A 12,693-nucleotide genomic window follows, 5' to 3' on the forward strand; every position below is an offset into this window, starting at 1 on the left:
GGACCCAGCTCATTAATCTAAATAAAATAAAAATTTTAAAAATGAAAATAAAGAAGCCACAGCACCCAGTGCAGATGTTAGGGTATCAAGCGCCTTCAGTAGAATGTATCTGAAAGTTTGAAAAACAGTACTTTAAGCAGAAATGTATTTCATTCAAAAAATAATAGCAAGAACACACACTTAATATTAAGACTGGAGGTTTATTAAATGCTTTATCATAAAATATTAAGCCCACACTATTACAACACACAGGCTTGATGTTCTAACAAGTAACACTGTGCCTCAATCCAGGGAAGTTCGTGATGCCAATACAAGGTGGAATTGTGGGGAATTACGAATACAGAGATATATTCCTTTTCCTCTTCTACAACTGCAATACTGATGTTCAGAAATGTTTACACATTGAGAAAAACTTGTAAAATTTCCTGAGTGTTCCATTAAACAATTTTTTAAAATTAGGTTACCCTAATGCGAAACATGAAAATTTCCTGGTGGAAAATCTATTTTAATATTTATTATCTTCAATAACTGAGAACCATAATCCTAAATATTTATTATACCATAAGAAAGTCTTTGGAATTATCATAAGGCTTTCTAGAACAAGATAAATTTCAAGGCAATGTACCAAGGACTAAATTTTCTTCAACCACCAACTTAGTGATATGCAAAGATAAAAGAAAAGTCAAGGTTAGCTGATTTTCTTCCAAATAGCAGGAACTAAGAAATATTAGGGGAAAACAAGGATGTAGGAATGAGTGGATATTAGATGAGGAAAGAGATGGCTAGGGAAAGGTACTGAGACTAGTTAGCATTTACTAGCATATATTTTCATTCATTAGTCAACATTTTCTTTGTATATATAATTATTTCAAGATAGCACTTCTAAACACTAAATTGGTTCATTCATTTTTCAAGTCAGTTGCAAGGAAATTTCAATCCAGAATAGCTAAAGTTAAAGCTAAGAGCATGTTGATACTTACCCCTAAGAATATCTGGCATTCTCAGCCATAGCTCTTGAATACATGGTTTCTTAATAAAATATCACTAAAATAGAACTGATGTTGAAAAAGTATAATCTACCTAGAGCTCAGGGCACTAGTCATAACCAACTTTACCAATTCATATCAGTTACTCACACAGAACTAAACAAATTTAACCAATTCAATTATTTAGCTTAAACAGAAGCCAGATATTTTGCCTTTTAAATAATTCAACCAATCCTAAAGCAACTTTTCAGAAAATGACACCTAAGGTTTGCATTGAATTTATACTTCCAGTCCACACTTTGGTACCCTGGCTTTTCTAAACTGGACACTTTGCTCTATATGTGATCATCGATGAAAGAATTTTAAAGTAAAGAAAAGGAACTTTAATTTGGATGGAAGTATTTTGTATTCATATTAATAAAAGAGACCATGCTTTCAGAAAAAATAAAATCATATGTAGTATACAGAGTATTGCAATCATAAATAATCCAAACATATAACCGTCTCCATTACACAGTTAAGCATCCAGGTCTAATATACTACAAACCATTTGATTTAAAAAGGCTTGTAACCAAAATTTTAACAAAGAAACACCAGTGAAAATAGGTTTAAAATATATATCCTTGTAAAATAACATATGTTTTCCACATTAAAACCTTGTTTCAGAAGTTCCCCGCTTCAAGTTGTTACTCAAAAACTCATCATGTTCAAAACTCAAATTATTGTGAGATCTTGAGATCATAAGAAGCTTCTCCTTATTAGTAAAGTCTTTCTTGATTGCAGCTTGGGGCACAAGCAGCCTCTCCATTGGGTCCTCTTTGTTCTCTAGTTTCATGTATCCTTTGCTGTTGCTTCGATCCAACCGAGGCCAGCTTGGATGTTTTCGCTGTTCTGCCTGAACGGTTAACGTGGAGTGACCCCGCTCTAAGTCTAAGGATTTTGAGTGTGATGACAGCAAATGTAAGGATGTGTTGGAACCAAACTGTCTTCTGGCAGCCCCAGGAGACAAGAGCTGTCCAGCTCCAGGTCCAAGGGCCACAGAGGACTTGTACTGACTTGACAACGACTCCCCAACGGAATTATTCCTTGGGAGCATCAGAGCAACTGGCTGGAAGGGCTGGCTGGGATCGGGCAAAGGGACCATAAGGGAGTCCATTGACAAATTCCTTGACCTACTTTTGAGGTTGTCACCATCCTCAGTGATGTTATCTATACTGGGCTCGTCAATCACACAGTTATTAAGTTTGATCACAGGTAATGTAAAAGCGCTGATGGACGATGACACAATTGACTTGGTTTCACATTTCTTAGGGCCACTGGTTTTATCATCAGTTGTCTTGGAAGGAGGTGGATAGAGGCCACAAACAGAGGCAGAGCTGTCAGAGAGCAAAGGTGGCACAAGATGCCCCAAACTCTTACTTTCATTCACCACAAGCTCATCCTCCTCGACAGAGCTGTCCATCCGAAAACTGCTCCTGAAACCTGAGAAAGAAGCAATGGTATTTGCAGCCAGTCTCGAAGCACAGGAGTTCCCATTCTGCTTTACTTCCGTTTCTCCCATTAAACCAGTGTAGATGCCATTCATGTGTTTTTGCTCCTTGATTCTAAGAGTGTGGATGTCGATGACTGTGGAATAGATGTCCCTCATGTGTATGATTTTGGTTTCTTTGTCACGGTTCTCGTGAAGAATGGCGTTAGCACAGATGAAAATGAAAATGCCAATCCCCATTGTGAAAGGGCCAAGCATTTTCATTTTATCAGAATGCAAATGTTGCTCAAAGAAGCGAACCACCACACCGCCTTGGTTCCGGATGACCTGAGTTTCGTTTGTTGACAATGTTGTCTCAGCATTGATAAAATGTTCTTTTTGAGGCCAATATCCAAGGACTGCCATTGCAATTCCTACAATGGAGATAAGGACTCCTAAAATGAGGAAAAAACCAGATGGGGAATAAAGCCGGATTTTGCCTCGAACAACCACAACATCGGCCCGAGGTCGACGCCTGACTGGTTTCTTCTCCTGGGCAGCAGGCGACGGGCTAAGGTTGACATGATGCTGTGATCTGGCAGAGTCTTGCCTTTTCAAGGCGGCCAGGCCAGTTATCACTCCACCAGTTGCTATCATAGCTCGGTCTTTTATTCTGGAAAGAAGAGAAAAAGATGATAAATCTATGTTCTGGGGTACACTCATCATTTCAGCAAGTGTTTCTATATTTTTGTTGTTGCTGTTTCATGTAATGAGATAGGGCAAAAGAATGTCTTTTTAATCAACATAATTTGGGTAGAAGTTTTATCGACTAATATAAAATTCTAGAGATTTCCTTTTTTGGCTAAATTAGTGTTTTATTATTAAGGAAATGTGAGCTCAAAGGTACATTTCCCTTAAGTAACTTTATCAGTTAAAATTATATTTTATTGTCTAAAATTATAAAATAGTTTCCTGGTCACAAGATACACATATTCTCTTTTTTTTCTCTCTCTGTTACACACACACACACACATGCACGCATGCACAAACACACACCCATCCTTCATTATCTATTATTTTAAAGAAATGAAAATATCCAAAACACCTAATAGGCCCCAAACAAACCTTAGGTTTACAAATAGAATACATTCCATCAGCTCACAGTTCTAAGATTACTCTTACAAAAGTCACCCATGAACTCTCAACTATCAAATTTAATTTCTCCTGCTCAATTCTCATCTTCCTGACTTCTCTGTTTCCATGATATTACCTGATCCCTCCTTTCTTGAAACTCGCTCTTGTCCAGCTTTTTGATGATACTATGTCTTCATGGCTCTTTCCTGACCTCACTATTTCGATTTTGGCTTATTTTTCCTCACCTAAAAATAGACAAGCTTCCCCCAAGTGTCCTGTCCATGGCCATCTTCTCTTTATGCTCTCCCTTCACATTCATATTCCTTCCTACACCTTCCACTATTTCCTTAATGCTAATGAGTCCCAAGTCTGTATTATGAACTGTAGCCTGAGTTTTAGTTTCACATTTCCAGCTCCCCATTGGGGAACATGTTTACATACAATCTTGCTTCTCCAGCAAACTTGAGGTCCCCCTCAATCCCATACCACACAGGGGTGGACTCACCTACCCTACCACTTGACTTGTCTGACTCTCTCAATGGCCTCAGTTCTTGTGCTTGACTCTTCATAGTTTCCTTTAAGTCCTCCTTTTCTTCTGCCTCTTATCTTCTAATCAGCTTCTAAATCCTAAAAATTTTCACTTAGAATGTCTCTCAATTCTACTCCTTCATTCCCATCCTGCTCTTCTCAGCTTAGTGCTGCTCTTAGTAACACTTATTAGACTATTATAATAACCTCCCAACTGGTCTTCCAAACTCCATTTCTCTTCCTCTGCAATCAAGCTTAGACTAATTATCTAAAACATGGTTCTGAAGTTGTTTAAAGAGTGGAAGAATAGATAAAATATTTCACACTACTCACCAAAGTTTTATTCTGGGTTTTCAGACCCATGGAATTTAGCTTCATCTCCAACCACTCTCTTCCAGTTACACAGAACTAATACCCAACCATACTGCCTATACTCCATACAGTGTTTCTGAGACTTCATTAATAATGCTTCATCTGTCTAGATCCTCTTTACCTGTTTCACATATTTCACATATTATCCTCTGGCTAATCTATAAAGCTAATATTCCATGTCTTTATAAAGCCTTCTCTGGCTAAGCAAATCCCACATGAGTTCATGCCTCAGAGCATTTTAGCAAATTTCCTATGGCACTCACCATATTACAGTGTCTTAGTTCTTCCACACTTGCGGTCAAACATCAAGTTTAACTCTCATTTTTGTTACCAGAAATATTTGATATAATACCTTACACATAGTTAGTGTCAAGAAATATTTGCTAAAATGCTCAGTATGGGAATAATATTTCTCCTGAGATTTCTGTATAACCACAGGATTACTATATTAACTTTCCTAGTTTAAAATTTGAACAAATGTAATGCCAAAACAAAAAGCAACATTTTGTGAGTTGGTAAAATATTTGTCATTACTTGTAATGAATACTTCTCAAGCTGCCAAATCTGGTAGTAGAAAACAGAGAATATTTTAAGACCCGCAAGGTCTCTGGCAAATTTCTACAAGAGTTTCTTCATGGTATCAAATTCTGTCTTGTGAAATCAAGCTCTCCTTTTGGATTTCTATTTATGATTTCTGAATTGTGTTTAAATAATGTGGTGGTGGATGGTACCTACAGTTTTAGTTAGCTGAACAAGTTGGTGAATAAATCCAGCCTTCACTGGAATTATAGCTTGGATTAAAATAGTTGAATGTTGGAAGAACAAACCATAATCTAACCCACAGCTCTAGCCTATGAAGTTTATCAAAGCATGCACACTACAGTTGAGGATATTCACTAAATCTTGGGTAAAACAAAGCTTGTCCATCTATGTTTTCTTGAACCAAATACCAGTTCGGGTGTTTGAAAAAAAAAAACGCTTAGATCAGATAGCAGCCATCTAACTCAGTTATTTCCATTTAGGAGGATAAGGATTCAGTCTGAAATCTTTCTGAATAGAATGAAAACAAAGCAAAAGGCTTGCAACTGGTTTAAAAGCAACTACGGTGAATTCCCACTCCATATTACATTCCTAACCCTCCCCAACTTGTTCAAACATTTTCTCCTTATGATGCCATTTTCTATTGCTAAAGTTGATAGAGGAAAAGGGGCAGGAAGAGAAAAAAAAATATTTTGAGAAATACAGATGAGGAGAGGAAAGTGGAAAAGAGCAGTGAGGGACTGGGTTCTTTGAAGAAGCAGCAAAGCTTGTTAGGACAGGAAGAAAAAGCACAGGCTGGATAACAGTGTGACTGAGAGGAGGAAAGACACCCGGAGGAGTACAGAAATTAAGTTCAGAATGAGGGAAAAATAAAAGTTCACAGACCACCCTGACCAGCCAGACAGAGGTACCAAGATGCCCAAGGGTCAGCAAGTTCAGGTTGGATGTCAATGTCCTCCCTCAATTCCATTCAAAACAATTCAACACTAAATGAGCTTCTTTCAGGACTCCAGAGCCCCAAACTGACCCTAAAGGAAAAGCAAAAGTGCGCATACTCAGTCACTGCTTCAAAGAGCTTGAAAGCTAATGAAGGGGCTGGTATATCTACATAGAACAGAATGTGGTAACCCCTAGAATAAAAGTTTCAATCAGGCAGGACTTTTACAGCAGGCTTCATGCAGATGAGAGCATTCTAACATTCATCAGAGTGAAAAAAGCAAGTGAAAGGCATTTCAGATAAGGTCAAGAAAGAAAGGCTGGGGACAGAGCTCTGGCCAGCCTCAGCACACAGCACAGCACCCGGGGAGGGACCCAGGCTGGGCTAGAGAGACGGAGGGCCAGGTCTTCAAGGGCAGCATTAGTCATTCCCAAATGCTGGAATGCTAGACTCGTGCTCAGGGGAGTTAGAGGAAGATGCAAAGTACATTTGTTGTCGTCTTAGGAAAATTAATCTCAACTTGTACATGAAGGATTGATATTGGAAACCCATAATTCAGTTCAGTTCAGTCGCTCAGTCGTGTCCAACTCTTTGTGACCCCCATGGACTGCAACATGTCAGGCCTCCCTGTCCATCACCAACTGCCGGAGTTTACTCAAACTCATGTCCATTGAGTTGGTGATGCCATCCAGCCATCTCATCCTCTGTCGTCCCCTTCTCCTCCTGCCTTCCATCTTTCCCAGCATTGGGGTCTTTTCCAATGAGTCAGCTCTTCACATCAGGTGGTCAAAGTGTTGGAGTTTCAGCTTCAGCATCAGTTCTTCCAATGAACACCCAGGACTGATCTCCTTTAAGATGAACTGGTTGGATTTCTTTGCAGTCCAAGGGACTCTCAAGAGTCTTCTCCAACACCACAGTTCAAAAGCATCAATTCTTTGACGCTCAGCTTTCCTTATAGTCCAACTCTCACATCCATACATGACGACTGGACAAAGCATAGAAACCTAGTGAAACCATAAAATCTAGAAGTAGTGAATACACAGGCTTCATTAGCTTCAAACTGCACTGTCAACTTGATCCAAAGTATTCAGCATACACACAGTAGCCTAAGTCTCCTTGTTTATTTATTCTGCAAAGCCACATCTCCTCCATTCTGCATTTTACCACTTTTTTTAGCTGGAGGTGAAGGGATGGGAGAATAGGGATCCTGTAAACTACAGTTTTCTTACCATAACAAGTCATAGCATCCTTCTAGGTTTTAATAATAATAACAGTAGTAATAGTTAACACACTGGTCACAGGCATCATTCTAAATGTTTTGGTATAAGAACATATTTATTATCACAGCAGTTCTGGAAGTGGACACAATGATTATGATCTGTATTTTGCAGATGAGAAAACTAAGGCTCAGAGAGTCTAGGTAAGTTGCCTAAGGTCGCACAGCTCAGAGGTGTCCACGAAGCCTGTGCTGTTACAGAATTTGAGATGACATGGCCCTCCACATTTGCTTTCACTTGAGGTCTTCTTTACCTGCCCATTTTTCTTATTTTGATTCCTGTTTCTATCAGAACACCAGGCCCTAAAGAATGCTTTGTACCTTTAGAACAGTGATTGCACGCTCAGTTCCTCAGTTGTGTCCTTCTCTTTGCAATCCCATGGACAGCCCACCAGGCTCCTCTGTCCATGGAATTTTCCAGGCAGGAATACTGGAATGGGTTGCCATAGCCCTCTCCAGGGGATCCTCCCAACCCAGGGATGGAACTGCATCTCCTGCATTGGCAGGATTCTTTACCACTATGCCACCTAGGAAGCCCCCTTTAGAACAGTGACTATGAACCAACTGACTTCCATTTCCATTTTTATTGGGAATAAATGAGAGTGAAGGTGTATCCTTGGGTGAGCATTGACCTCTCACATCTGTCTAGATCCCTTTCTGCCTATGAAGGAGCAGACTCAGAACAAACCAATCACCACCCCAATTCTCCTCCTTTCTCTACAATCCTGGATAGAGTAGAGCTGGGACTTTTCTCAAAGATCCAAGTGAAGAAGTTTCCTACAATGAATTTCACTTTGTTAACCTGGGCACAGAGTTTTTTTTTAATCCATCTCTCTGCATCCAAGGCTTCACCCAAACTTCTGAAACTTGGATTACACCCTGTGATATTCCACTAGAGACCTCCTCGTAGGTGGGCATTTTATATTTATATAGATATTCATTCAAGTAACTAGTAAAAACTGGTATCTGGTACTATGGTAGATATAGGACTCAAAATATGCATCCTGGCCTGAAGAATATAATGATTAGCAGATATTTTTTAGGCAGTAATTCAACTAGTTATTTTAAATGAGTCTAACAAGAAAGTCAGCTACACTCGGTGCTTCCATATTCTCCCAAGAGATGTGATTTTGTGAAATGACAAGCTGACAGATATTCTTGTGTAAATAACCCAAAACAACAACAAAAAAACTAGTTTGGGTTAACTTTTAGCTATATATCAATTATCCTATTTTTCATTCTCAGTGTTCATCAATCAGTTACAATTTTGTTAGCAAAACTGCTAGCTATCAGGGTCAGCAGCTTCAACTTCACACAACATGCTTGCTTTTTCACTGTGCAAACCAGGATGCTATTGGGCCATCTCCAGGCCTTTGCGATCATACCTATTCATTGGAGATCTCAGAAATCATCAGTAGGAATTCAATTTTATTGGCTACCTTTCTCGCTAGAGACGCAGACTCTTGCATTGTTTCAGGGACTCCATTACCGTCTACTCATCACCTTGAGCTCATATCCTCTCCAGACCATTTTTATTCTACACATCTCAGTCAAAAGCTCTTTCTCCTTGACAAAGAAAATTTCTGCCTGTGTGTTACATATCAACACTACACCATCTCATCTAACCATCAGATTTATCCTTTCCTATTCTTGCTCTGACTGTAATTTTAAAAACCTTATTTTTGGCCAGACTCTTCCAGACCCTCTGCACCCCCGTCTGGTCATTCTCTCTCTCTCTCTCTCTCTTTCTCTCTCTCCCTCGCAGACTTGGCCCTATCAAGGCTAGTCTCACGTCTCTCTCTCTCGCCGACGCCGTTCATCCTGAGGGTACCCCCTGGATCCTGCCGAGGCTGGACCCCGGCAAGTGGCGCCACGAACAGGGAACCCGAAGGGTGCTGACTCGCCAATTTGGATCCCAGACGGACTGATTCGCCATGTCAAAGTCCCCCAAACCTCCGGTTCCCTCGCAGCCTCAGTCACAAAAGAGGAAGAGCACTCCTCCGCCCTCGCCTAGGCCACTCACCCGGGAAGTCCAGCAGACTCCGAAACGACCGGCAACAGAGATCCCGGAGGAACCAACGGCGGATCCACCCACTGAACAGATGTCATGGCTTTGCATGAAAGATGACGCCCAACCTCCTACTCCTTCACGTCGCAGAAGACCACCGGGACGTCCTGCGCGGAGAACTCAACAAGCCTCCATACCCACATGGGGACAAATTAAGTCAGTCTGTCATCAAGCACAGGGAATAGCTTCCCTGCAGGGATCTTCAGCCTCTCCCGAAAGGGTTTTTATTGCTATGCTTGCTTTACTGTCTTGTCAGGCAAGTGCTACCTCCTCTACTTCAGAAAAATACTGGGCGTATTTCCCTGATCCCCCGACCTTCCAAGTAGTTACTTAGAACAGCAACCCTATGATGTTGCTCCGTCAGATGTCATATAGAAAACTATAGACAACCGTCTTGGATATCCAGTATGGAAATCTTGTACTTATAATTAAAAAATAGATTATAAAATACCGGGAGGCAAAAACTATTTGGTACAAGACTGGAGCAATCCAAATCCAAGTCAAAATCTAGGAGCTGTTTCTGACCATGTCAATAGGTTTAGCAATTAAAAAAAAAAAAAGGGGGGGGGGGCAAAACCTTTTGGCAATCAGAAATTTGGAGAGCCCTTGCTGCCACCTCCATTGTTACTTTAACTTGGCCAGAAAACCATTCCACCTATTCTGTACTGGTTTGTTTACCCTCCCCTGACGTTTTACGGTTTGTAGGACTACTTATTCTAGGGATTTCAGCCTTGATAACAGCGATTACCTCTGTCACTGTGGCAGCGATATCCTTGACTCAACAAGTACATACCGCTCAATATGTCAATGATATTTCAAAAAATGTTTCCTTAACTCTAGCTATGCAAGAGATTATAGATAAAAAATTAGAAGTAAAAATAGATGCCCTGGAAGAAGCAGTCATGCATATTGGAACTGAGTTGCAGGCTTTAAGGGTAAAGTTAGCGTTATCCTGTCACGCCGATTATCGGTGGAACTGTGTAACGCCCCTAAAAGTAAATGATACGGGTTACAATTAAAAAAGATTAAAAATCATATTTCAGGCATATGGAATAGCTCCAACATTAGTTTAGATCTTGAAAAGCTTCACGGTCAGATAAAAACCTTAAAACATTCCCGCCTGGACTTTACTACTGCAGGAGCTGCTAATGATTTTTTTCATAACTTTTCTAACTTTATTACTGGGAAAAATATGCTATCAACTATTTTCAGTTATGCTGCTGTAGCAGGACTAGTTTTACTTTTCATTATAATCCTTCCTTGCATTGTCAGAACCCTCCAGCAGAGCACTCAGAAGCTTGCGACTGAGATCCATCTGGCTGTCTTAAAAAGTAAAAAAAGGGAGAGATGCCGGGAGCCAACACACGGGACCCCGCCCTTGGAAAGGCCATAGGGGAGAAAAACCTTACGGGCAAGGCGAAAACCTTAACGGCAAGGCGAATCAGGTTGTCAGGGGTTTTTCGAAAAGGCCAGCTCACGAGATCCCACCCATGACAAGGTCATGAGGAGAAAGCCTGATAGGCAAGGCAGATCAGGTTTTCAGGGATTTCGGAAAGCTGCCCCCGGCTCTCACCTTAAAGATGATATCTGTCTTTCTGATGCCTGCCTCAATGGACTACTCCCTAATTTCTCTGACACAGGCAGGAAGGCCTTCCCCGATCTCTTCCCAAATAAGAACCAATTTATAATTTTAATCAATAAGTTTCCCAGGTGGTGGTATTTTATGAAATTATTTAGGGTGAAAGGAGTGTTTTAATTCAAACTCCTTTGCTGGTAGTTTTGTTAGCCAAATGCATTTATGCGCTTGGTACTAATATACATGATTGCTTATAATATCCTAATCATAAAACAGCATAAAGAACCTGATCACCTAAAGTCTTTAGTAGGCACAGAGCCCTTCGGGGGTGAGGAAGCCCTATGAGAGAACATAAAAATATTATTCTAAAAGTGGTTATAGTTAAAGATTTAGAAAAATAAGAGTTTAAATTTGTTAATTTTAACCAGGAATGCTAAACAGGGGCTGCCTCACTGGAGCTGCAGAGTCTTTGTGTGGTAAACCTTTTAGATAAATTTAACTGATAACTTCTCCAAAAGGACTGACCTTTGTGTTCATTAAAGAATAGATTACAGAAAACAGCTTTGCATTCACCTAGGTCATAAAATGTCAATAGGCCCCAAGGCCAGAAGATAATGTACAAGACCCTCATAAACAAAGAAGTATGCAGAAAACACCCTGGTTTCCTGAAGGACAAGCTGACGTAATGTTAAACTATCTTCCCCTTAGAGATGTACTAACTTAGGATATAAAAGCTATGGTAAAAAATAAAGCATTGCCAGACTCTTCCAGAAAAAAAAAAAAAAAAAAAAAAAAAAAAAAAAAAAAAAAAAAACCTTATTTTTGTTGTCCTTTACTCTCTTTGTTTTTTTTTCACAAGTTTAAGCGCATCCTAGCATTTGCTTCTCATAGCCCTAAATCCTATTTTTAATATTTACGCCATCATAGAATTTAATTCCTGTACACTTAAGTCTTCTGCTGACCATACTGACCTACTATCTTGACCACACATGAGCCTACTATCCACCAGACGTGATTCTAGATGCATTCACATGCTTATATCTGAAGTAATGGTAAGTAACTAGATTTGGAGAGTTAAAAGCTTTAGAAGACTCTGAATCCGGACATTCCTTCTAGCCAACTAAGAACCAAGAATGTTGTCTAAGATCCAACAATGAAATAGCAGAAAATAAGACTGTAATTCAAGTTTTCTGACTCCAAGTCCAATGTTCATTCTTGGTTAGGTGCCCTTTTTTCTATTATTTTTCATGCTATCTTCCAATGCCTCATACAGTATCTAGAATGTAATAAGTGCTCAGCAAGTTTATCTGTTGACTGTAAACTGCCTTGATGAAAGCTTATTAAATACAACTGAAATATGCTGGGTACTAGGGACATAAAGATAATAACACTCAGTCCTTGATTTGACAGAGTATGGAGTCCAGTGGGAACGCCAAGTATACATTTAAAATTGAATGAATGAATGAACAGTTCTGATGGAGTTATAACAGAATGCTCCTCCATACTATCTGGAGGAATCAGGGAGGCTTCCAAGAAGCAGCAGCAGGTCATGGACACCTGCTGCATCAGTAGGAGTTTGCCGCACAGATTCAAAGTCATCATTATTTCTCACTGTTTCACAAGGGTCCTTGCTCCATGGTATTTCTTCATTTTCTCAGCTGAAGTCTGCCTATTATTTTAAATATACTTGATATCGCCTTACTTTTTTGTTTGAATTTTTATTCTTATCTCAAGGCTTAACAAGTTGCCAGACGGTAAGGCTATCTGCCAAAGGGAAGTAAAAATTAATCTATGCCTTCAGGACCAAA

The 12,693-nt window shown here is 39.8% G+C and overlaps 1 protein-coding gene across 1 annotated transcript in view; it reads right to left on the minus strand.

Annotated features, from left to right (window-relative positions):
* Positions 1-203: 203 nt before the first annotated feature.
* The window catches only part of TMEM200A (transmembrane protein 200A), a 55,703-nt gene continuing 43,213 nt past the window's right edge, over positions 204-12,693 (minus strand). Inside the window, exon 2 of the mRNA XM_065927799.1 lies at positions 204-3,127. Within this exon, the coding sequence (XP_065783871.1) occupies positions 1,636-3,111 (1,476 nt within the window). The 5' untranslated portion in view covers positions 3,112-3,127 and the 3' untranslated portion in view covers positions 204-1,635. The remainder of the gene's footprint in view (positions 3,128-12,693) is intronic.

This window comes from Muntiacus reevesi, chromosome 3 (genome assembly GCF_963930625.1).
Source record: "Muntiacus reevesi chromosome 3, mMunRee1.1, whole genome shotgun sequence".
Classification (NCBI taxonomy): Eukaryota; Metazoa; Chordata; class Mammalia; order Artiodactyla; family Cervidae; genus Muntiacus; species Muntiacus reevesi.